This window comes from Amphiura filiformis, chromosome 6, assembly GCF_039555335.1.
Source record: "Amphiura filiformis chromosome 6, Afil_fr2py, whole genome shotgun sequence".
Lineage (NCBI taxonomy): Eukaryota > Metazoa > Echinodermata > Ophiuroidea > Amphilepidida > Amphiuridae > Amphiura > Amphiura filiformis.
Window position 1 is genome coordinate 22,112,085 of NC_092633.1, and position 27,431 is coordinate 22,139,515.

The 27,431-nt window shown below is 34.9% G+C and overlaps 1 protein-coding gene across 1 annotated transcript in view; it reads left to right on the plus strand.

Annotated features, from left to right (window-relative positions):
* The first annotated feature begins 5,264 nt into the window (after positions 1-5,264).
* The window catches only part of LOC140155154 (uncharacterized), a 261,547-nt gene continuing 239,380 nt past the window's right edge, over positions 5,265-27,431 (plus strand). The window contains 2 exon segments of the mRNA XM_072177880.1: positions 5,265-5,365; positions 24,022-24,082. Coding sequence (XP_072033981.1) covers positions 5,313-5,365; positions 24,022-24,082 — 114 coding nt within the window. The 5' untranslated portion in view covers positions 5,265-5,312.

Genomic DNA, 27,431 nt, shown 5'->3' on the forward strand with positions numbered 1-27,431 from the left:
AGGGGGTCTGATTACTGCTGGGAATTATAAAATCCCTTGATGTTGGCAATTTAGCTAAGAATAGCAATAAAGCGGCCACTCAAAATGAATAAAACATTAAAAATATACATACTTTTGATATAAGATTGACATCAAATTAGCCAGTGGCATATCCAGGAATTTGGGAAATCGGGGGCAAACTTGAAGGTTTTGTCACCACCTTTTTGAATAGCCATGAAGCGACTTCACATTACGCGACACAAGGGGGTATCTGGGGGATGTGTCTCCTCAGAATTGGAAACTGAGGAGACACATTAGCAATTTTAAAAAGCCTTAACGTACGATCTTTTACATTTTTAGATTTTTCTTTTTTTCTTCCAAAATGATAATGCAATCATTATGAAAGTTCCCAATACATTTGGACACGAAAAACATTGGAAATTTGCAAAGAAACAACATCATAAACTTCACCTCTATCACTCGCAATATCTCGCACTATTTGGATTAGGATGGCAAGTACGGCCTCAGAGTTAGTCTTTTACGCAGCCAGTTTGGTTATGCTTCCTCCACATGTGGAGGTATGCCCTACTGTTATTGCTTGAGTTTACTTGAATATAGAAATAAATTGTTGAAGTAATTGAAAAATGTTTCCATCATTTCTTGCAGTGTTAGCCCCAGTTTCAAAAATTTATTATGTTATTTAAGTATGAACCTGTCAGGATAAATATGACAAAATAGCTAGGGATTTTTATCTCTCCATTTCACTGGTTCTATGGATCTAACATGGAACCATGGTTGAAATGGTTGAGTGCTATCTAGGCACATGTACAGAAATGGATCACTTCATTTAGCAGTTATATTTAACTTATTGGTGTGTGATTTAACACTTTTGCCCCATTTCTTAGAACCTTGATTCCACAAGCTTGACTTGTTCTAGCATGAGTAACATATCCGATGTACAGAATACATTTAACTTTACGAACTAAATATCTGAAGAGAGGGAGAGAGTATGGGCACTGGTTAGGGTGCTTGTCTTGGTGCATGATGTCTTGGGTTCAATCCCTAGCGGCGGTGGCTTGCTGGTGTATTTGCTTGGGGAAAATTTTTGATAGGAAACATATATCTGTAAATTACTTATAGTATAATTAGAATTTCATACACTGTTAGACAGTGAGAACCAATCAGAGCAAATTTTGACAAATGTGAACCGTGTATTGATTGTGTATAATGCATATACACACTCCACATACTACCATAGTGTTTTTTTCTTGCAGGTTAATTGATGCATTTATATTTTCTTGCATTTTCCAACATTTTTAGTGACAATTTTGTTATAAAATAGCAACAAATATGGGATTTTTCTTGTGTATGGTATATAGATTCATAAGTCAAATGCATATCACTTTTTGCTTAAGAAATTGTACAAAATAAAGCACTTGTACTGAGATGTTGACATGTCTTATGCACTCTAGTCTATGCATCAACATATCAGTATTGTGAGCATTATTTTTTCACTTCCAACAAGTCATATGCATTTATTCATCTATAATCAATAAATGAACCATAAGAGTGTGTTGTCCTTTGTGAGGGACATAAAATTGTCAGCCCCATGTACAAGGAATATGTAGTATACAGTCAGTTTCAAAAGGAGCAGTGTTTTAACCCCCGCCTTCCCAGTCAATCACAGTGACACTGGATGAATATTCACAATCTTAAGACAGATGTGATCATGGTGATGTACATGGGCGTCAATCATGGGGGGACAGGGGGGACATGGCAAAATGGCCCATTATTTGGTGTGTTTTTTCAGCTACTTTTTGACCATTTAGGCCGATTGTACCCCCCCCCCCATATTGCAAGCCGGATTTACGCTAATGGTGATGCAAATGTGTCATGACTGCACTCATACCAATCAAAAACATTTTAACTTGAACTCTTTGTCTGAAGTCTGAAGCAGTGAAATGAACAAAAACGTAATAATGGTAGGACTTGACAGTATGTTTAAAATTCAGATTGAATGCTATATTGCTTTTTAAAGTTTGGGACTTGCAGCCTTAATTTTGGTATAAGAACAGATTTTGGTATAGCATAATTAGTTAAAATTAAATTTCTTGTGAAAGTGTTCATATACTCTATCAGGAAATATATGACATAATGATACTTTTAAAGCAATTATAACTATACGATGATAAACATAAGCACAGACAGACAGACAGCCACACAGACAGACAGAAAGACAGACAGAAAGACAGTATGACAGACATGATGGGTAGATAGAGCAGAGACATTTTAAACAATACATTTTGTACCCCACTTTTCAAATGCTAATTAAATTTGTCGAACCATTTTTCATTGCAACTCCATAACCATGCTGTAGCGAAACTAGGCAAAACGTCAAGCTAACGTGACTATAACCTGTGAAGATTCTATGAAGCATTGAAGCAGAAGAGTGAATCTGGAGGATGCTAGGACCCTAGTGGCATGGAAACAGACAACATGGGGCCTCTATCTCATTCAATTTATCGCCATCGTTTCAACGCTACATACTTTCATGGATTAACACATTCCTGCAGGTTGTTTGGTGTTAGTGTGTGTAATAATTAGTACGGAAGAAGTAGAAGTGGTAACGCGATGTCGGGAGTTATGCCCTAATTGAAGTCATGTGATGTGATGGTTCCTGGGGATGTAGGTAATCGGGGTATAAAAACGTAAATGAGAATTACATGCATGCACATACATTACAACATTTAAGGTTAGCAACTATTTTAAACTGTTGCGATTTGGTAGTTTACAGTATCTTGTGAATGGTAGTGAGCTTTGGCAAAAATTGCATTGATCATTTCATAGCGAGTGTGTAGAAGAATTCAAATATCATAGATATACTTTTGTAGGTCCTGTGGTTCTTCAGTTATGTGTTGTAAAATGTACATAACTCATTCACAACCATAAATCAAGCAAGTTTTCAAAGTGTATGATTTGTAGAATGAACTTTTGCAAAACATCAAAGTGTTATTTTTAAATGATATATTAATTTTATAATGAAAATTGATTTTCTGGCTGCTTCGACCAACAATACCTAGTCTACCCTTACACATTTTAAACCAGTTCAGCAACCAAGATCGCAGCTTGTGTGTTATGTAAATAAATAACAGGACAACTATAAGCTGAAAATTCTGCCTTGCATCGTTGTATATCCACTAGTGGTTTGCTTTTGGTACAAAGATAATACCACAAATACATGCAGCATATCTGTGAGGGCAGTATACTAGTATCTGTCATTTTGGTCCACTTTCTGCGTAAAGGGATTTCTTGCTACAAGTGCTATATTTTCACTGCATAAAAGTTTCATAGCTAAGAAAGAAACAAAAATTTTAATATGAAGCATATAATTTTCACAAATTTATGAAAAATTTAGAAGTCCATATTGCAAAAATTAATAATTTAAATAATTTGCCATCACTACAAAATTGGTAACTGTGCAGTTACTAAATTTGTACAATTCTCATAAAAGGACCTGTCTATTAAGAAAAGTGGACAAACACAGAATAGCCTTGGGTTCTTTTGACGTGCAAATTTGATGGTGAAAATTGAAGAGTGTAATCAGAAGGACTCCAGTGATCAACCTCATCATTGAGTTCTCCTGATTAAGATGTGTTTATACGCTTCAAAATATTGAAGTAAATAATATACTAAAATGTCTCAATATATTTGTGTTGAATGACATCTTGCTTGACACATACGCATATGAACATCGGTTGACATTGACATAAGAACAAGACTTGTTGTGAGTCTAATGCAAACTCAGCACATCAGAAAGGAGTAGTTTGTATTTGCTACTTGATTAACCTTGGACAATCCTATGCAATTGTGTCTTTATTGTACACATTGCCACAACATGTCACAAAGGCTATTGAGATCCATCGCCAATGAGTGGCAAGGTGACAGCACTCTTATGTGGGCTTTGGTGATGAGTGTCCTCTCAAATGTGATACTGGAACATCCAGTGACATGAGTCAACATTCAGAGGATTGTTGATGGGAATTGCTGATCACAGGATCAATAGGAATGTAACTGTAATGGCAATATCAATGTCAAGGGAGCAAAATCTGGACCCTCTCTCTAGAGTTTACCTGCACAACTGCCATTTTATTGGGGTTGAGCCGGCTGCATGTCCTGACTGAGGGGGTTCAAGCCCCTCCCTCTCGCTCCCCTCTGCAACTTGGAAATGTTTAAGATGAAGCTTGTATTCTTCTTCTTCTTCTTCTTCTTCCATATTAGTGCCTCCCTCATATGTCTGAGTATTGTTGCACTGCGTACAGACAAGCTGTACTTATTTTTACTCTGGAACCTAGAGTAGATGAGTGTATTTTTGAAGTACAGTCAACAGTACCGGGATGATCCCCTGTTCTTTTCGAATAGCCTGTGACGTTCTTTAACGTGTACACTGCATTAATGTGAGAAAATACATGTACATGGGACCAACGGCTTTAAGTGCCCTCGAAGCACTAAGCAAGTAGAGTAAAGTGCCTTGCTCAAGGACACAAAGAGACAGCCGAGCTCAAGTGGACCCACTCAGATTCGAACCCGGGACCCTTGGATTCACAGTCCAATGCTTTAACCGCTCGGCCATGCTCCCCTATTAGTTTAAAAGTGAATTTTTATTCACATCAACAACAACACAGTTGATATATAAGCCCTGCAATTCATAAATAGATCAATGGTATAAAAGTAATAATATAATTAGTTGCTTCATGTACAATGCATTTTGGGGATGAGCCCAAGATTAGAAAAAAATTGTGTAGGCCTATCAATTAATTCAAAATTACTTCATAAAATTGGCTCACTTTCCCAAACGTACAAGTGTATAATCCAAATCATAGTTCACTAGCCCTTTCAGTAAAGCTTTATCTTTAGTTGGAAAAATGTTTGAAATGCACCTGACTAAAATATAAAAATGTTAAAAAAGAAGGATCCGAGTAACTGAAACAATATGTATATATGGAGAGAGACACCTTGTAATGCACATTGTAGAAATCCATACGAAAGAATTGCTATTGTTCAAAGAGTGCATTAGAGCCGTAACTTGAGTCACATGCACAATGGCTTTTGAAGCTTGATTTTGTTTTGCTCGATGTCTAAGTGCAAGGTATACCGATGCCAAATCATTTCACCAGTTGGAAAATACATGGAATACACCTGAACATTTCTCTCGCTCAATATCTGTTATAAGGGGGATTTATAACCAAGAGTTGGAAAGAGTCATTTTGGTGGAGTTATTTTGCTTTATATTGGAATACTATTTGTAAGGTGTCAGGTTCCCATCAGAGTGGATCATGGATCAAATACATGATGGTGCGGGGAAGGATGGTGATGTTCCTGTTAAAGGGTAAAGTTGACTTATTTTATTTCTCAACAATAATGTACACACAATGCTTCTGCTTTTTGGTATAAATTTAGCTAAAAATCTAAAAATATGGAAAGATATTCTGATTGCTTGAATGCAAGAAGTAGGTCTACATGATAAATACCTGTGATGTCATGCATGCAACTGTAAATAAGTATGTTACTTAATAAAAACTTTGAAAAAATTGCCATATTACAAGTTATGCTGAGTTTGATGCTGATAACTCATGCTGCTGATGATAATGATGACGATGACAATGATGATGACGATGACAATCATGATGACGACAATGACGATGATGATGATGATGATGGTGGTGATGATAGTGATGATGGTGATGATAATGATGAAGATGATGATGATGGTGATGATAATGATGATGATGATGATGATGATGATGATGATTATGATATGGATGATGAGGACACCAATGGTGAGGATGATGATATTGATTGAAAGATGATAATGATAATCAATCGCGTACCGGACTTCGCTCTGCTTCAGATACAACACGGCTCGCTGTACATAAATTAAATGCCAAATCTCTCCATTCTGCCGCACATAAAGCTTTTTCTCTGGCTACTCATGGACTGCGGAACAATTTACCCATCACCATTCGTACTGCAAACTCGTTACCAGTCTTCAAGAAATTACTGAAATCATATCTCTTCCCAAAAAGTTGACTGTTTTTATTGCTCACTTTGTTTTGTTATATTGTGTTTTTGCTTTGAATTTGTTTATGCGCTGTGGTCTAGATGTAACAGCGCTTTATAAAAAATTGTGTATGTATGTATGATAATGATTTTGATGATGATATGGATGACAAAGATGATGATGATAATGATTTTGATGATGTCGATTAATTTGCCAATGATGATGATTTTGATAATGATGGTTATGATAATGAAAAAGACAACAACAATTGAGGGTGGTGACAAGATGATGACAACTATGAATAAATTTGATAATGACAATTTGACTCGGAAAAGAGTACAATGAACCATATAATTTGATGTGTTGCATCATGCTAGCTGGAATAGTAATTCAACATTTTTTGTATAGCTGTAGTTAATAAGCCTTTTGTGTTGGTTTTTCTTGTACTTTTTCTTGCAAACTATATGGCAATTTCATGTTCATTGTCAGGTCCATTTGCATTTTGATCAATTCACTGAGTCATTTTCTATTAATAACCAAAACATGCATAAAATGAACAATACAACATCAGAGAACATCATCATTTATCACCTGCGATGGTCATGAAAGATAAGTGCATATAAATGTTAATAGCATTCAGTCATAAAGCTAGCAATAGTGGAATGGTTTAGACATCTATTTGTATATGTCTGCTTATATATATTTTCACAAAATATGTGAAGTTTGACCATTTTGGATTTCAGTATAAATACAGAAAATAATTATTACATGGTGTCCCAAAAAAATTTGTAAGACTCAGATGGCAAATCATTTAAGAAAAACAGTGAAACCTTTGGTCTATTTTAAATATATGCTGTAAAAGGAATAATCAAAATATGTGAAGTTTGACCATTTTGGATTTCAGTATAAATACAGAAAATAATTATTACATGGTGTCCCAAAAAAATTTGTAAGACTCAGATGGCAAATCATTTAAGAAAAACAGTGAAACCTATGGTCTATTTTAAATCTATGCTGTAACGGGAATAATCAAGCTTAATATAATGTTTAGAACAAAATAATATGCTTCATTAATCAAAGGGATCAAATATCGACTTGGGACATTTTGTATGAAATTGTCCTTCGACCTTAGGCCGTATAAAATTAATGTTTTGGTTCTCGTCCAGAGGATTTTCATGAATTGATGAGGGAGGAGGTGTTTTTTTTTTTTTTTTTTTTTCCCAATGTAAAATTAGCCTTGTCAGTAGTTTTCGTTCTTTTTCATTTGTGCTCGAGGTAACGATGAGGCCCTTTTTTTTTTTTTTCAAATGTGAGATTCTGAGGATAAACCCCTAGAGTACCACAAAAAGACTTGGAAGTGATGCTTGTTCTCTAATAAACTTATTTATATGTATGAAGATTTCATAAATCATTCCAAAGTCTAAAAAATTGAAAAATCTAAAAAAAAAAAAAAAATCTGACAAATCCCAGAAATTGAGGAGGGAGGGGACGAGAACCAAAATATTAATTTTACACGGCCTTATGATCGAGGTAGTATGAAAATGCATAGCACTTAGCAGCAGATACTTCATATCAGAGTGACAGCTATGAAGATGTGGCTCAGATTAATTGGCTTCTATCAGAGCCAGTTGACCACCAATCAATTAATAATTATGCTATTACTCTAATTAATGGACAGCTAAATCTTTCAACAGTTAACTTCAATTAACCATTTTGAACATCAACATATGCATGTTGGAAAAGATTGAGAACTGGTCTTAGGTTTACACATTTCGTTCATTTATTTTTACAGTAGTCTCAAAATTTAAAAGTGAACAGAAGAGAATGTCACTCCAAAAGAGTGCCTACAGTAATTATTCCAATGGAGTCAAATAAAATAGTAGAAATTGATGGATAAGTGTAAAAGTCACTCTATAAACGAGTGACTGGAGTCATAGACTATTTAAAACACTGCATAAGTCAAGCACTTCATAAAAGAGTGAATTTTCTCTCTTCTATACATGTAGAGAGTAATTTGAAGGGGGTGGGGAAACTCGGCATTGCACAAAAGTGTGTACTGTTCCAGCCCCCCCCCAGAACTTTGATATAACCTGCCATAACCATGCCTGGACAGTATCACCTGAAATCAGTGAATTAAGGTTAAAAGTTTATCATAACAAAAGGGTTGCCCATGGTGAGAAATTGGGACCTTTTGAACTTTAAATCTTATTTTTTTAGTTATCTGGACAATTAAATAGTTATGCTTTTCACAAATATTGTGTAAAATTACAAATAATTTGAGGAAACATTAACCAGCAATTAGGAAAGTCAAAAAGATATTAAAAGCATGATGAGAATGGTGGAAATTGGAGGTCCATCTTCAAATTTGCTGGTGCAGAAACAAAATAATGAACCTTGGTCTTATTCACACCTGATTTCATTGTTTTATTCACTTAAATTATGTGAAAGTTTAACCGACTCAGGCAAACTTGCAATATTGCCTAATAATCAAACAAATTTGCCGCACTGTTAAGTGGCAATTATTTCTGCCATGCGTTTGAAAAGGTCGGAAGACAAACAACCAGAAAAGGCTTATTAGGCGTAAGTAATGATACAAAAGCGTCTTAATATGGCATGAAATTATTTAAAGATATTGTAATTTTTTCATCAGTGATAAAGAAAAAAACTTGAATGGAGTATAGTCTTATGTCAAGTCTGTGAGGAGATATATGTAAGGATCTGTGATGTAAAGGACATAATCTGAGGGGGTATCAAAAAGTTTTAGAAATGCCCAGAAGTGAAAGAGCTATATCAATGAAATTTTGTCAGTGCAATCACTGGTCCTTATGTACATTATGGTCCAAAAATGGTCTCATAGGTATGTTTACATTTTTTACAGGTGGCACTAGATGCCAATAACCCGCTGCCCCAGTTACTGCGCATAAACTGCAAGATTGAGAAAATTGAAGCAAGCAGCATTATTAAGATCCTGCTTTTGAAGGGCTGCAGTGCCTAGAAAATTGATGATGAAATGAAAGTAATCTTCGGTGGTGATTGTGATATGTCACTGTCGCTTTTTGGAAAAGGAATTTTCATTTCATCACAGATTTTCTGGGCACTGTAACCCTTAAAATGGAACTTAATCATGCTGCATGCCTCAATTTTCTCCATAGTGCTGGTTATGCAGTTACATAGGCAGGTAGTGACATTCATCTAGCTCATGTAAAAAAGTAAACATACTTATGAGACCATTTTACAACCATAATGTACATAAGAACCAGTGATTGCACTGAAAAAATTTCATTGATATAGCTCTTTCACTTCTGTGCGATTTCTAAAACTTTTTGATACCCCCTCGTACTCTGACATTATCTTTGATAATTATACTAAAACATTGCATCATTACACCAATTTATATATTCCTTCAGACATTAAAATTTACATGCATAAATAAATGTTTATGCATTAGGAAAAATGTAGGTGTACCAAAAAATATTAAATGCATTTTTATATGATTTTTTATTTAAAAACATTTTGTGTCAGGATTTATGATTCAAATGCAGTAGCATAGCCAGGGGGTGGGTGAAGAGAGGGGGTACTCCCCCAACATAAAATGAAAGATTAAAGTGCCCCTCTGACAAAGAATGAAAGAGAAAATTGGGAAGACAAAGGAAAAGAAAAGGGGCAAGAAGCCTGTTTTCTGCCAAAATTAAGATACCAAATTTCTGTGTGTTACGTGTGCACATTGTCCCAATAAAGTCTTGTTTTGGAAGCTCAAAGACTTCACAGATACAGTTTCTCTGAAAAAAGGTATATATGTATCATATATCCCACAGATAATACCGGGATAAAATAATGCAACTGGGAATTTTGTTCATCTTCCCCCCTTTTTATTTTGCCCCCTCACCAAGAAAGCTGGCTATGCCTCTATTCAAATGCCTTATATTCAGGCCTCCAATTTTGGGGCACCCATTTTCAAGGCCACTGGGCAAAGACAAAGAAGGGCACCAAGGCCAACAAGTGATGAAGAATGCCTTGAAGTTGACGAAGATCTGTGGGTACCAAGGCCAAAACTGAAAAAGGGCAGGCAATGGCCTTGGTGACCCCCCTGAAATTTGAGCCCTGCTTATATTTCTGGTCATATCAGTTGCAAAGTAGGTTAAATATGAAAAGTAAAACTTTTTTTACACATGCAAACTATAGATTAATTTGAATAAGTACCATTGATTTCATCTTGCCAGGAAACAAACTCTAGGCATTTTATGCCTGAAAATGTGATTTTTAAATGTGTCCACCTGACAGGATGCAAACCTGTTTAGCCTCAAAACATTACATGATCATGATGATGAAAACATTGTATGATGAGATGTATGTCTCTAAGATTCATCTAACTCTACACTCATCATGCTCTTATAGGAACCTTTTTTGGGAGAACCCTTGATGGTTCTTAAGAGAGCCATAAAAGGAGCTTAGGAACCTTTTTGGCTCTCTGAAAGGGTTCTACATTTTAAGACCTTAAGAATTGAATAAAGTGATGTTCCCCTGAGAGTCTTCAAATCCAAAAGAGGTTCATGTAAATCTAAGAACCTTTTGTAGAAGGAATAAAGATTATATGTGAGTTTCAGAGAACTGAAAAAGTTCTTCAGTGTGCCCTAAGATCCTTTCATGGTTCTCATAAGAATCAAAAAAGTTCTTCAGTGTGCCCTTAGATCCTTTCATGGTTCTCATAAGAATCAAAAAAGTTCTTCAGTGTGCCCTTAGATCCTTTCATGGTTCTCATAAGAATCAAAAAAGTTCTTCAGTGTGCCCTAAGATCCTTTCATGGTTCTCATAAGAATCAAAAAAGTTCTTCAGTGTGCCCTTAGATCCTTTCATGGTTCTCATAAGAATCAAAAAAGTTCTTCAGTGTGCCCTTAGATCCTTTCATGGTTCTCATAAGAATCAAAAAAGTTCTTCAGTGTGCCCTTAGATCCTTTCATGGTTCTCATAAGAATCAAAAAAGTTCTTCAGTGTGCCCTTAGATCCTTTCATGGTTCTCATAAGAATCAAAAAAGTTCTTCAGTGTGCCCTTAGATCCTTTAATGGTTCTCATAAGAATCAAAAAAGTTCTTCAGTGTGCCCTAAGATCCTTTCTTGGTTCTCATAAGAATCAAAAAAGTTCTTCAGTGTGCCCTTAGATCCTTTCATGGTTCTCATAAGAACAAAAAGTTCTTCAGTGTGCCCTAAGATCCTTTCATGGTTCTCATAAGAATCAAAAAAGTTCTTCAGTGTGCCCTAAGATCCTTTCATGGTTCTCATAAGAATCAAAAAGTTCTTCAGTGTGCCCTTAGATCCTTTCATGGTTCTCATAAGAATCAAAAAAGTACTTCAGTGTGCCCTTAGATCCTTTCATAGTTCTCATAAGAATCAAAAAAGTTCTTCAGTGTGCCCTTAGATCCTTTCATGGTTCTCATAAGAATCAAAAAAGTTCTTCAGTGTGCCCTTAGATCCTTTCATGGTTCTCATAAGAATCAAAAAAGTTCTTCAGTGTGCCCTTAGATCCTTTCATGGTTCTCATAAGAACTAAAAAAGTTCTTCAGTGTGCCCTAAGATCCTTTCATGGTTCTCATAAGAATCAAAAAAGTTCTTCAGTGTGCCCTTAGATCCTTTAATGGTTCTCATAAGAATCAAAAAAGTTCTTCAGTGTGCCCTAAGATCCTTTCATGGTTCTCATAAGAATCAAAAAAGTTCTTCAGTGTGCCCTTAGATCCTTTCATGGTTCTCATAAGAACTAAAAAAGTTCTTCAGTGTGCCCTAAGATCCTTTCATGGTTCTCATAAGAATCAAAAAAGTTCTTCAGTGTGCCCTAAGATCCTTTCATGGTTCTCATAAGAATCAAAAAAGTTCTTCAGTGTGCCCTTAGATCCTTTCATGGTTCTCATAAGAACTAAAAAAGTTCTTCAGTGTGCCCTTAGATCCTTTCATGGTTCTCATAAGAATCAAAAAAGTTCTTCAGTGTGCCCTTAGATCCTTTCATGGTTCTCATAAGAACTAAAAAAGTTCTTCAGTGTGCCCTTAGATCCTTTCATGGTTCTCATAAGAATCAAAAAGTTCTTCAGTGTGCCCTTAGATCCTTTCATGGTTCTCATAAGAACCAAAAAAGTTCTTCAGTGTGCCCTTAGATCCTTTCATGGTTCTCATAAGAACTAAAAAAGTTCTTCAGTGTGCCCTAAGATCCTTTCATGGTTCTCATAAGAACCAAAAAAGTTCTTCAGTGTGCCCTAAGATCCTTTCATGGTTCTCATAAGAACTAAAAAAGTTCTTCAGTGTGCCCTTAGATCCTTTAATGGTTCTCATAAGAACCAAAAAAGTTCTTCAGTGTGCCCTAAGATCCTTTCATGGTTCTCATAAGAACTAAAAAAGTTCTTCAGTGTGCCCTTAGATCCTTTCATGGTTCTCATAAGAACCAAAAAAGTATGGCAAGCCACATCATTCATAAATGCGAGTTTTGCCCGCTATACTGGTCGAGGAGCCCGCTATACTGGTCGAGGAGCACGCTATACTGGTCGAGGAACACTCTATACTGGTCGAGCAGCACGCTATACTGGTCGAGCAGCGAGTTTCATTAACGCCGAACGGCGAGTTTTCACTACGCCTTGAACGGCGAAGTTTCCTACGCCGAATGACAGAGTTTTTCTGACGTCGATCTAAAATATTCACGTAGTATAATAATAATAGGCCTACACGTAGTATAATAATGTTTAAAAACAATTTTGCAATATGAAGGCAATATCGTGTTTTACAACCCACTGTTTTTGGCTCCAAAGTTGGACTCACTAGCTTACTGAAAATTGGTCGCTCTATGAAAAATGACAGGCCCTACATGTAGGCCTATATATCAGGTGTTGCCCTTTGAAAATGTGACTGAAGTTCTGTTTAATGTGTAAAAATGGAAAATAAATTGGAAATATCATAAATGAAATTAAAGGAAAATTGTGCTGTGTTTATTTTAAAGGTTCTGATCTCTTTTTTTTTTTTTTCAGTATTAGGCCTATAAATTAATGTAAAAATGTTCCCGCTCTTTTAGTTACCGGTATTCCTCTTTATCATTCTTAACCAGATAGCTCGTGATTTTTATTTATGTGGCCCTTTAAGTATCTCTTTATTTTGGTTTTAAGTGTAGGCCTATAATATAACATCATATAATATCATCATATACATGTAGTATTTTTTCGTGAACTATAAGTATTTTAGATCGACGTCAGAAAAACTCGCGGTTCGGCGTTGTGAAACTTCGCCGTTCAAGCGTAGTGAAACTTCGCCGTTCGGCGTTAGTGAAACTTCGCCGTTCGGGCGTGGTGAAACTCGACCAGTATAGCGTGCTGCTCGACTAGTATAGCGTGCTGCTCGACCAGTATAGCGTGCTCCTCGACCAGTATAGCGGGCTCCTCGACCAGTATAGCGGGCAAAACTCGCATTTATGAATGATGTGGCTTGCCATAAAAAAGTTCTTCAGTGTGCCCTAAGATCCTTTCATGGTTTTTCTATGACCATCAAGGGTTCTTCAGTGAAGACAAAAAAGATTCCAGTTGGAATTTCTTTTCTAAGAGTAGTCTCACCAGATTTATCCAAGATAAATATAATATTTGAAAACAGGTATTTTAAAGCAGTGTTTACCGTACCTAATACCTTTAAACGGTATTTCCAATTGTGTCAATTCACCTCTGTATATTGGATTCTGCTTAGGGAAAGCTAGTCGGGTTGAATGCTATTCAAATTGATGTTTGCGTATTTTGTGAAAGTAGTTATTCATACACTCTTCTCTCCTGAGAATAACATAGACTTGTTAGCAGCTCGAACATGAGAAAAAATAGGCTAACATAATGATTGCGACAATTGCCTTTACAGCTCATTTTAATGTTTTCCACTCATCCCTTGTTTTTCTATTTTGTCATTATTCTTGTCTACACTATATGTACCAGTTTCATCACTTTGGAGACAAATATTTCTCAACATATTTTAATCTTTTTACTGATCATCTTGAAAATGTATTATTAATACTATTGCTGCTATTCTTCAAGATTTTGTGTTTATAATTTGTACTTTTTATTTGTTTTGTTTTTATTATTTTCAAAGTCATATTCAAAAGGCAAAAAGAATGGGAACAGCCCATTAGTCCAAAGGCCATTAGTCTGAATATGGTTAAAGTTGGGGTTTAGGGCATTGTAGGTTAGGATTAGGGTTAGGGATAAGGTTGGGATTAGGATTAGTGATAGTGATAGGGTAAGTATTATGATTAGAGTTATGCTTAGGTTTTGGATTAGGGTTATGGTTGAAGTTAGGATTTGGGCTTAGGTTATAGGTTAGGATTAGAGTGAATGGTTAGGGGGTTAGGGTTTATAACTTAGTTATTGGGTTTTCAGAATAATGACCCTATGGATTACCAACCTGTTTTGTAGCCAGAAGAATGAGCTTAGCCACATGAGCAGCATCAGATATTGGCCTCTTTGTACCAATAGTGTGGTTTAAATGATTTAGTGTATGCGGAACTTAGTAGATTTGCTTAACACAACTTATCAGTCTCGTTTTCTGGTCTCCTTTAACATGTTTAACCTGAAGAGGTAAGGGTAAAATGCGTGTAGGAATGAGCTACTGACTGCAGTCATGTAGAGTCTATGCTGCAGTATAATAGCCGGCAATAAAACTATTTTTGTTGGCAGAGAAATGTGTCTGATACAAATCAACAAATTCGCTGTACAAACTCACATACAGGATATTATCAGCTGGAAATGTAACTGTTTCTCTTAGATAATATTCATCCCGGCAATAAAATGTCAAATTTGTAGATGAGGATGGACAATTTGTGCAGATGAATTGGGTCATGGATATCTGCAGGCTCTCTTCTTCATGCGTTAACAAGGATGGATGCCTTGTTTTATCTGATCATGATAGAAATAGTGTGATGAAGGCTAGTTAGGGTATGGTGATCTTTATAAGGTGTCTGGTTTCAATGTGTCCTACTTTGAGTTTCAACAAGACATAGTGCTGTCAGTTAAAGGAAAATTCAACAGATTTTCTTTAAAAAAGTGTATGTATTTGACTTTGAAAGTGTATACTTTTCCCATAATACAGCTTTAGAACCTTATAGTATAATTATTTTGTGTCACATACTGATGATATAAAAGTACATTAAACGATATGCCGAGTATAGGAAGAGTAGTAAAATATTTGATAATGCTGCCCTCTGTAAAGGGGCAGTCTGTAGTTATCTTTGATTCATCATTATGTAGGAATCACAACCAGTTAGAATACTGCTTTTCTATTCAATCAGTGTTTATTTACATGTTAGCTGAATTCAACTGTGACAGTTACACTTTTTTTAAATCCTTTGAGAATTATGCTAAAGATACCCCTGAAAGCTGAAAGATTGTGTCTTCAGCATTTCATAGTTGAATTCAGCCTGTATTATAAATTTTCTGGTTCCGTCCCCACCTGCATCGTTTTCAAGATTTGTTCTTTTTCAATTTTCAAATATAACTGATGATTATAAAGCTCCAACAATTCTTTATGATGATTTAAAAAGTTATAAGCAACATGTTATACCCCTCAGAACCCTTAAAATAAAAAGTACCTCATCATTTTCCAAGAATAGGTCAGAAAAGGATTACTACTACTTGTCTTGTACTAGCAATGCCAGTATACACTAATGAGAAACCACTCTCATCCTCGTCAATTCCGGACGAGAATCAAAAAATTAATTTTATGCAGCATAATAATATTGGTGATGGTATTTCATGGAACAGATCGTGTCACATATTATTGTGACATTACCCATTTCTCATAACTAATAATTCATACTCAAGTCAATCCATTTTCTGACATTTCAGATGTTTAAGTGTGTTTGTTGTGCTAAGTGTAAGTGGTTGGCCTTTCCCTGAACCCAGTACTGATCTATGAATATTGATTAATAACACCGTTATTAATGTCTAGACCCACTCTGACATTAAACAGTAAGGGGTTGATGCATAGATGGATGGCGTAAGCTATTGGACAAATTGATCAATTCATGTGATTAGTTTCTTGCTGCCTGACAGATCAGGAAGCTTCGGGATGGTGATGTATTTTATAGAGGCTTGTAAAAGGAGTTGAATATTGAAGTATCTTTTATTTATTTATGGTACACTACAAGTGGGTGTGTATCAATATAGCAGATGCAACCGATGTGAAAATGTGTGATTATTAAAGCTGTAATGCATGATTTCTGTTAAATTTTTATTTTGTTATTCCTTACAAAAAATGATGAAAAAACATTAGTAATAACTATCAGGAAGGGTTCCTGACCATTTTAAGCTGAAATAAAGAGGTAAAGTGCAAGAAACCACACAGACTATTTCCCATGGAGTTCTAAAGGGGATTTAATGTCGTAATTATGATACAACATTAAGTCAGAATTGTTCTTTTGAACTATACTACAAACAAAATGAATTTGGATGGTTCCATTTAAGGTGTAAGTTGGGACATGTGTAGGGCATAAACATTAACAAATATGCTGAAAAAATCAGGTTTAAAAAAGAATTAACCAATTTCATATTGTAAGATCATACATTATGATGTTAATTATAAAATAATGTTGTTTTTCTGCCTAAATGCTCAGCCTATAGAAATTGTTTTATTGAGCAGCAACCAATGGGGCATTATTAAGATCATTAAAAGTGTGTACAAATTTCATTTCAGTAGTATTTACTGGGGTGGTGCAGGAGAATATCCACATCACAATTTGGGAGAACAAAATATTAAAATTTACTTAACTCCTAAACATTGTAGCAAATATTGGTCCTGTTAACATGGATAAATAACATTTTTACTGTGATGGTTAAATAAGCTGTATCATTCTTGAATCATCCAAAGCAAAGCAATATTCTAATCTTCTACCTGAATCAAGAAACGTTCCGATATCAAAAGTAAAGGTTGGTTTACTTCCATTTAAAAGCTTTGCATTATTGAAATTTCTGTTTTCCAAAAGTATGAAATGAACACCATGTAATATGATCATTTAAAGATCTCATTTTGTCATAGTAGTCAATGTTACAAAATATTTTACACCATCTTCTTAATGCATACCTTTCATTATATACATTCATTTCATTTTTTTTTTAATGTAAGTATGGACGTGAAGGATTATTTCAGTTCACTGTATTAGTAATAGACCTGTGCAGCTATTCAATTTCACATGCTTTCTTTATATTTCTCATATATCAATGAGGGCTCACTAGCACTCTTTGTAATTATAATCTCACTAGTAGTTTTTAAGCCTCCAGCTGTCAAAGTGTCTGTGGTTGAGAACATGTACATACATTTGCTATGACTTTGTATATATATTTCTTTTTTTTTTTTCATTTCCACTAATTTCCTTTCCTTTCCTTTCCTTTCCTTTCCTTTCCTTTCCTTTCCTTTCCTTTCCTTTCCTTTCTTTTCATTTCCTTTCCTTTCCTTTCCTTTCCTTTCCTTTCCTTTCCTTTCCTTTCCTTTCCTTTCCTTTCCTTTCCTTTCCTTTCATTTCCTTTCCTTTCCTTTCCTTTCCTTTCATTTCCTTTCATTTCATTTCATTTCATTTCATTTCATTTCATTTCATTTCATTTCATTTCATTCATTTCATTCATTTCATTCATTTCATTCATTTCATTCATTTCATTCATTTCATTCATTTCATTCATTTCATTCATTTCATTTCATTCGTTTCATTCGTTTCATTCATTTCATTCGTTTCATTTAAAGTGTTATTACTTTAAAAAACACATTATTTTTTGTTTTTGTTTTATGCATATATCTTACTTTATTCATCTTATATTAACTTTTCGTTCTGTATTTTGTTACTCTAAAACCTATGTAATATAAGCACTTTGACGCAACATAGATTATTCTTTCAGCATAAGATACATCTCACTGCTATTCACAAAGGTGTAAGCTTACTGGGATTTATTATTATTTTTGATGTAAGAAAATTAAACTAACATGCAAATATATATCTATTAATTTGTTTTGTTATTTTTCATAATTATGGTTTTGTAGATGCTATCAGACCTCTAAGTAAACCTGCCATACTTCATGATACTTGTTTACATAGTAACTGGTGGTTATTTGCCATGATTGGAAGAAAAAAAAGCCTGACCAAAGCGTGTTATCTGCAAGCCTATGAATAGACTTGCCCTTACGCATTTACTGACCGTAAACAATACACAGCTCAGTTGAGTCGTGTTTCTTGGTTGTTTTTTCTTAATTTTACATAAATTTAGCAAATCTTGCACAAATAATATTGCTGAAATTTGACCAAACTACCAACTATAACATTTTTCAGTTTTATCACGTTTTATCTTTATTTTTGCACCTTTTGATTTCTTATGATTTGTCAATTTAAATCAGATTCATTTTTCATTTGAAATGCAGTGATCAGGTGATTTACAAGATTTACATAATTACAAGTGACACAGTTTGTAATGTATTTTTATACTTCACTTGTTTACAATTCCTGCAAGCTACAGGTCAGAGAAAATGATTAAATTATCTTGTATCAGTGACCCAAGTTCTTCATATAGCATTGCAGAATTCAACTGGCTTCAACTCATTTTAGAGTTTGCAAAGTTCATAAATACAATATTCTATACAGACATTGTGAACTTTGTAAAGCGAAGAGTTTTTGAAACTGGATTTCACTACCCTGAAAGTGAGCCTTAATATTAGCACACAGGTATTTGTTTTGCTCAAGATTTAGAAGATCAAGTTTCCTTACTGTTCATCAAGTTGAGTTGTATAACGGCACGTTGGGTTGTGAGGTTTAAGCGACTAGAGTGGTTAAATTGTGTTTGTTAAAGCAACACCCACAACTAGTCAGTGAAATTGGCGATATGAGCTAAAAGGAAAAAGAATGAGCTAAAATGGTCTCAGTTCCACTTGCACAATTTGTTAACCTCCATTCAAAGAATGTCTCATACTTTGACCTGAAGATGTGGGTATGAGTTTGTATGCCCAATGCATGCAAAGGTCATGTACAAACACATTGGGGTCAATGAACTGTGTCATAATAGATGAGTATGTTTCAGATCATTCTAAGTATGGCATGTGCCCTGCTTTATAGCTGTCTGTCTTTTTATGTTATTAGGGTGTTAGGATGAACATGAAGTTGTCTATAACATAGCTTGTGAAGCATATAATGCATTTGCTGCACTCTTGAGGTGACCAAAGTGGGCTTTTTGTTGCCGAAGTGTGTATCTGCATTAATAAGATCGTCAAAAAACAAGAGGTTGTGGAAAAACTTTTTGTTTAAAGATATGTTGATCTTCTTATCAATTTCACTGTTTTATAATATACATTTACTTGTGAAACAGGAAATAATTTGCTGTAGAAGTGACATCATAGTTGTATAAACTACCATAGCAATAGATGAATACAATTTTTGACTATAATTATCGTGCTGTACTACAAGCGGGTTGCACTCATCATCTGTGTATGTCAGCAATCACAGATTGAATACAATACTGCTCTTTTCAAAGATACTAATCTTACAGGTGTGAGTGATCAGCATGATATAGTTCAATGCATCTAGGTACTGTGAACATTATAGTGCAGGGCGATATAGTCAAAAATGGTATTAATCTATTGATATGGTAGCCTTACGTCACTCCTACGGCGAATTGATCTTACTTATTTATGTTCAGGCCATAGCCTAACTACCAACCTATGAAGTTACTCTTGATTTTGTTTTGGAAGGGGTGCGATTGGTGGGTGGCTGGGGAGGGGCACTAGGAGGCCTTCTTGAAGATAAAACTTAACAGGAAATGTAAGGCATATGGCATTTAGAACATGCATGTACAGAGAGTGTTTTACATACTTCAAGGAATTTGTGATATATATGTTCATATATAGTTTATTCAAGTGGGACATATCAGAGGCATAAAGTTGCAGACAAAGAAATACGAGACAACAGACATCATGCATATAGCGGGCATAGCCCCACATCTAAATGTTATGGAGATATTCATCATATTAGATTTCCTGCATGGGGATTGAGGACTAAATTAGTATACCTGTATAATGCTTTAATCAAAGGCTAAAATAAAAAATAATAATTTGAAAATGTTCATGCTTAGGGTTTTGGTTGTATTTGGCAAACCACATTACATGCAGAATGTAAAAAAACAATCAAACACACAAGTTGAGAAATAAAACACTCAAATATTAAATTGTTTGGTGCATAGGTTTACCTTTTCTCTTTTGAGTGGCATGCAATCATGACAGAGTCCCACTTCTTTAGTTTAATTCTTATGTGTGGGTGTATAGATTGGCACTTTCAAAGGACAAAGGCAATTGATAATGTTAGTACTACCAGAAAAGATACTCATCTTCTCTGATACTACAATGATAAAATGCAGTATTGCTAGATATTATGATGTCAAATAGTTTTTGAAATAAAGGCGGCTTTTATGGAGAGGAGACTGCAGTCATTCCTGTACAGATATCATAATGGATCAACTTTAGGCGCGTGAAAGTCGATTCCGAGTTTATCGTCCCCCGCCCGCGTCACTTTTTGGAAACCAAAAATACCCGCGTCAAATTTTCAAAAATGCCAAAATAATTCATACTACTATAAGTATCTGTGTTTTCACCAGTTTTAGCAATTGGAAACATATATTTTTGTTTGTAAAACATATATTCATAACTTGGAAGCAAAACCAGGCTCTATTCCAACTTTTCTAGTCCTTACCCATATAAAAACATGTTTATAAATCACATGTATGAGTTTGGCTTTAAATCAACACACATTTTAGGTCAATAATGAAATCTGATGAAATAATGAAAAATGAAAAAGTCACCTCACCAACCTGGAAAAAAAAAGAAGTGACGATAAACTCGAAATTGACTTTCATGGGCCTTATAGACTAACTATAAATAAATTCAAATTCCATGGTTCATAAAATGTCCTTTAGAAGAGATAATTTTAGCTTCTCCCTATATCTGTTTCTTAATAAACTCTTGATTAAAGCTTAATTCTGATAGAATACTCTAAGTATCTGAGTGAGGTGACAGATTCAACCTAGAAATTTGAGTTTATCTGCTATCAGTTTACTCCTCCAGAACCTGTGCTCCAACAAGAGAGTATTTATCCAATCAATTACAAATGTAGATCAGAATAAGACTGAATTCAGATGTACTCACTTAAAAAGGTGGGTTCAAGTTAGGTGCAGATTGAGTTCAACATTTGCTGAATGTTTGGTAGGATTGTGTTACATTTAATCAGATGCTTGTTGTATAATGATAGGTAGGGTTTGTTAGAGAGTAAGATACCTGTTATGATGGAATGCTGAGAAAGATGTGTTTGGCGGCATTTGGCAATAGTGTCTAGCATTACAATTGTGACAAGATTACCAAAAGGCTAGTGATAGCATCATTATTTTGGTTATTGTTGTTGCATTGTGCTATCTAATGAATATAGCTTATTTTCAATATGCTATCTACTGAAGATACCGTAGCTTATTGTCAATATGCTATCTACTGGAGATAGTTATTGTCAATATGCTATCTACTGAAGATAGCTTATTGGCAATATATGTTATCTACTGAAGATAGCTTATTGTCAATGTGTTATCTACTGATGATAGCTTATTGTCAATATGCTATCTTCTGAAGATAGCTTATTGTCATTGCATTGTGCTATTATACTGATGACAGCTTATTGTCATTGTATTGTGATATCTACAGAAGATAGCTTATTGTCAATATGCTATCTACTGAAGACAGCTTATTGCAAATATGCTACTGAAGATAGCTTGTTGTCATTGCATTGTGCTATCTACTGAAGATAGCTTGTTGTTGCATCATGATATCTACTGAAGATAGCGTATTGTCATTGCATTATGCTATCTGCTTAAGGTAGCATATTGTATTTGCATTACAATATCTACTGAAGATAGCATATTGAAATTGCACATGCTATCTACTGATGATAGCATTATTGTCATGCTATCTAATGAAGATAGCATATTGTCATTGTAGTATGCTATCTACGAAGATAGCTTATTGAAATGATGCATGCTATCTACTTAAGACAGCATATGGTCATTGCATCATGCTATCTACTGGAGATAGCATATTGTCAATGCATCATGCTATCTACTAGAGATAGCATATTGTCATTACATCATGCTATCTACTTAAGGTAGCTTATTGTCAATGCATCATGCTGTCTACTAGAGGTAGCATATTGTATTATACTATCTACTGAAGATAGCATATTTTCATTGCATTATACTATTTATTGAATATAGCATAGATACTGAAGGTAGCATATTGTCAATGCATTATACTATCTACTGAATAGGCCTATAGCATATTTTCATTGTATTATGCTATCTACTGTAGATATATTATTGTAATAATGGGTATAAAGAAGGCTCAAGTCCTTAGAAATATTATATACCGTATTTCGTCGAATAGTCGCCCCCCCTCAAATAAACGCTCCCCACCACTTTTTTCAACCAAGATGTTTCAAAAATTCGATATTTCCATGCTATCTTGTGTAGTAAGCTTACCAAGTTGCTCACATGGTCATGAGTAGCAGCAATAAATGGCGAAAATCTGCATCCGAACCGAAGTGAACCAAAAGTCAGTGTCAAAAGGTCATAGTTCGTCATTTTAGCGTGACTTTTAAGCTTACCTAATGATTTTAACGGGAATTTTCGTGCTAAAAATGACCTCTAATAAACGCCCCCCCTTGGGAAAATGTAACGCCCCCGGGGGCGTTTATTCGACGAAATACGGTACTGAAGAAACCAGCATATAATCATTACTGTGATGAATTTATCATGCTATCTACTGGAGACAACATGTTGTCTTTTGAAAGTATTATTGGATGTGTTGAGTATATTTTATATAAGCAATGCTATCATTTGATGTGACTTTGTGTGTATGTGTTTATTTACTTTTGAACTCTGTTTATTCCACATATGGAAAACTTTTGCCCTGATTTGTGCATTAGCTATTTGTTTGCAACACTCAGTGTGTGTGTGACCTTTTTGTACACGACGACCTAATTGCACGGCTCGTGAGCACTGCTCAGATAAGTGGACCATTCCACTTTACCAGATGGCTGAAATGGGTAAACATTAGCGTAACAGAGTGCGTTTTAGCAGGAAGTATAGCGTCGACAAACACATCCCCGTATCGTAAAGTGTTGTGGCCCGAATCATGGGTCAAATAATCGAAAAAGTCGCCTAATTTTTCTCTTTACCATTGGTTTCTATGGGACAGGAAACTATTGGAAGTCGCGGGAGACAATGTTGAAAAGTCGCCCAAATTTTTCTTAACCATTGGTTTCTATGGGACAGGAAATTGTCAAAAGTCATGGGAAAATCTTCAAAAGTCGCCCAATTGGGCTACCAAATCGCGGGTTTGGCAACCCTGGAGACACGGTCCTCGTGATTGGACAAGTTTTGCCCACCTCTTCCCATGAACCAATCACGAAGTGTGTTATATCACTGGAAAGAGAATTTTATGTAGATTTTGATTCCGTCCGACGACCTCACATTTGACAGACAGTTTAATTATGCTGATGAATTTAGCGCTGGCAACCCGCAGAAAATCGTCAAAAACAGGCACTGTCTTCATTGAAGCTTGAAAAAAATGACCAAACGAAATCAAAATTGCCCACCGGTTCCCGTCATTGGATATAATTGAATTTAGGTTTATTTGAAAGAAGAAGTGCTATATTTTATGAAACCGTCCGACGATTATAAGAAAGTTTATTTTAAAAGCCATCAACAGCAAAAGTTTTGTCAAAAACGAAAAATGCGCCGACGGAATCCCGTGCTTAATGAACCAATTAGGCCTGTGTTGAGCAGATGCACGCAAGTTTTGCATATGATGCCCATACTTGCACACCATTGGTAAACCTGATGAAATCAGTAACTTGTATGTTACACAATTCATTGTGAAAATAATCTTAGAATTTATTTTGATTTTTTTTCTAATTACAGGAAGAAAGATGAGGAAAAGAAAGATAAAAGAGACAAGAAGAAATACAAAACCAAAGCCGAGGTAAGACAGAATCAACATGGTACAGATTTATGTCGATCACTGACCCAGAAAATATGGCAAGTTAAAGCCAGTTGTAACATTTCCATCAGAAATAGAATTGCATTTCTTTTCCATAAAAAGTTAGTTTAACTTTGAATTTTTAACACATGAACAATGAAGCAATTTGGATTTGGCAAATGAGCTTAGGAAAAACTAAGTAGTAAAACAACAAAAAACTGCCTACAATATTTTGTTCGTTTGGTGAAAACAATTGCTTGTCAATATTTAATAATGGTTTCAGATGGAGACATGCAGTATCTATATGTAGAGACATTATTGGTCTCTTTGAGATGCATGTCTCTCTCTCTTGATATTCATTTAAGTTACTACATTGGTAAAATTTTGTAAACATGCAAAATTGCAACAAAATTTGGGCAAGTGGGGTGTGACTCTTGGCATGTATGTATACCTCTAACCAACAACAAAAAAACTTACTTGAGAAACTATGAATTTTCCCCACAACGAAATGTGTAAATATATAACAAAATTGTAGGACATTCAGGCTTTGGATTATCAACTACTTGGTTTGTTCTGTCAAGGTGAAAGTCAAGTCATGCTTTTATTGATTAGTGAGCCCTCTGTTGTTGATGTATTTTGCTGTTCACACTTGCAGCTGTATTTCACCAAATTGATGCCATCAGGTTTATATCACTGTAATAAGGGATCTCTTGAAAACCACTGGACCAATATCAGGAGTGTTTTTTTTTTTAATTTTTACTTTTTATTTGTGACACAATCTGGTCCAATATGGAATTGAGATAAAAGCAAAATGAAGTAAATAAACAATAAAATTCATAAGAAAATATATAGACATCACAAAACCTCATAACTTTAGAACCTCTGCTTTAGAACCATGTATGCTAGACCTTTGATGTTTTCAGTATTATGATAGCAAATGTTTGTATAAGGTAATAATTATAGTAACTCAATTTTCAAAAAATGCCTCCTCTGGCCCCCATGGACCAGATCGTGTCACATTTTAGTTTTTGTTTCTTGGTTAAGTATAAACATTAGACTGTCATTATGACTGATGTAGCAGTGTGCTGTTAATTTATTTTGCCGTAAGGCCAATTCTACTTCGGTTTCCTGTTTATACCTGCTACTTCTGTTTCCTGTAACATTGTTTTTTTTAAAGATTTTAATGAGTATATGTATTTTGAGGGTTGAGAGCTAGAAAGCAAAGGATTTGTTAGTGAGTTACAGCTTTCTGGTTCTCAACCCTCAATTTCATAATCAATTATTTTCAACCTGTTATTAGTTGTTCAATACTCACCATAGACTTCTCCGTAGTCCACTTGCCCATTTTGCATACTCTGGCCATTACATTTAAGCATAAAACTCTGATTTATATTGATTTGTGTGCAACTGATAGATTTTCACATCTGTATCTGATCTTTTCAGTCACTGCACTCCCTCTGTTTGTTAGCTTCCCAAGTGGACTACTGACTTTGCCTTGCAGTTAAGATTTTTAACATGGGACTCTATGGAGAGTTAGGCCAATTTCTGGCCTTACTAAAATTGGCCATGATGTAATGCATCTTTAAATGGATCTGCCTTGTGATTGGTCGCCCATATCTCGCTATTGTTTAAATCTTCTGGGCCCGCGCCATTACCATTAACTACACCGTACGCAACTATCTGCGGTATTTGCGGCGCTTTTGTGTTGACGCGAAGGTTAATCTCTCATCAAACATCTAGGGCGTCTTGTACTATACCATGCTTAGTACTTGTGGTTAATGGACTGATAAACAAGTATGCTTGACTGTGTGTTTTAGAGAGCAAAGTCCCGGGGTAAAGTTCTGCTTAAAATTCAAAGTCCATAGTCGGATTTTCGGTGTTCGCTAATCAATAAACTGGTAGATTCCAAAATCAGAATTGTTCAGTATTAAAGTGAGCCATTATAATTATGCAAGATAATGCTGCATTCAGTTACTTTTATTGTCACTAATTATCTGATATTTTTAACTCTTTATGACCATTTTACTATTGAATACTTTAATTTTAATAAACATCAGTATAATTTTGAGTTCAACGAAATGGGTTCATCATGACTAATAATAACATATTTTTAATAAAATTCGACTATGGCATAGTCTATACTCACCATAGAGTTACCCGGAGAGCTACACTATACAATTGGCTGAAACTGCTGAAATAATAATTGATGTTACTGAATACTCTAAATTTCAAATCCAAAAGTTAGAGAAATATTTTGGGTGTTTTCGTAAATGTCGGTAGGAAAATATGGCAAACTTTCTTATTTGTGTTAAGTGAAATTGCTATAGCATATAAAAATGGGGTAGTAAATTATAAATTATATCTAGGCAATAATCTTTTCTGATGGTGAATAAAGTTGTCCTTTAATCAATGGCTGACTCAAAATATTTAACCTGCTTTTAATCTAAAACTACATGCACTTAAAGAGCACAGGAAAAACTGAAATCTGGAATAGAATCCTCCTTAACCCTATCATAAACATGAACTTTGTGAGTATTACCGTGCAACCCCCACACATCGAGGCTAACAACAAACAACAGGGTATGATTCAATCATCTTTTTAAATTTCAATAAATTTGAACTCTTCAGAAATTAATTTTTTTGTTATGAATAATTTATTTTTATTTCAAGCACAAGTTTACACTTTGGTTAGTTTTCTTTGCCTCTCCTGCTTGTCAATGTCCATTATTTTTTCATTTTCTCTTTCCCTGTTCTTCTTTTTTCATTTCTTTATTTCTATTATCAAAAATTTAGGGGGAGTACTACCCTTTGAATCAGACTGACTCTGTAGTGCTGCTCTATCAAATCGTACTGAAATATAGTAGAAAATTCAGAAAATCATGGGCCTATCCTAAAGGTGCTCACTGAACACATTGGAGTATGTAGCAACAACAACAACAACCAGGGGTGCGGGAGTGTGACGCAACCCCCAAAAAGCAAATACGAAAAAAGTTCTCTTTTTTCTGTATAAATATTAAAAATCAGCCCTTTAGCTCCCCCCACACACACACTGCCCTAAAATAAATCCTGGCTAAGGGTCTGACACCAACAATGATTTCTGTATTGCAAAAATCTCAGAACTATGTTAAAAATGACCAAAACTCAGGGCCTGAGAGATTGGATTTCTATAAGGTTGTTGATGTCTGGATACGTCCCAGAAAGTAATATAGAATTTGTGCTATAATATTCTTTCTTGGTTTTTTATGTGACAGGTCACATGACAGGTCACATGATTGCCTGACTTTTAAAACCTATATTTAACTATAAAGCTTTTAAACAAGATTCATCTGGTAATGTGATGCATCTCTAAGAT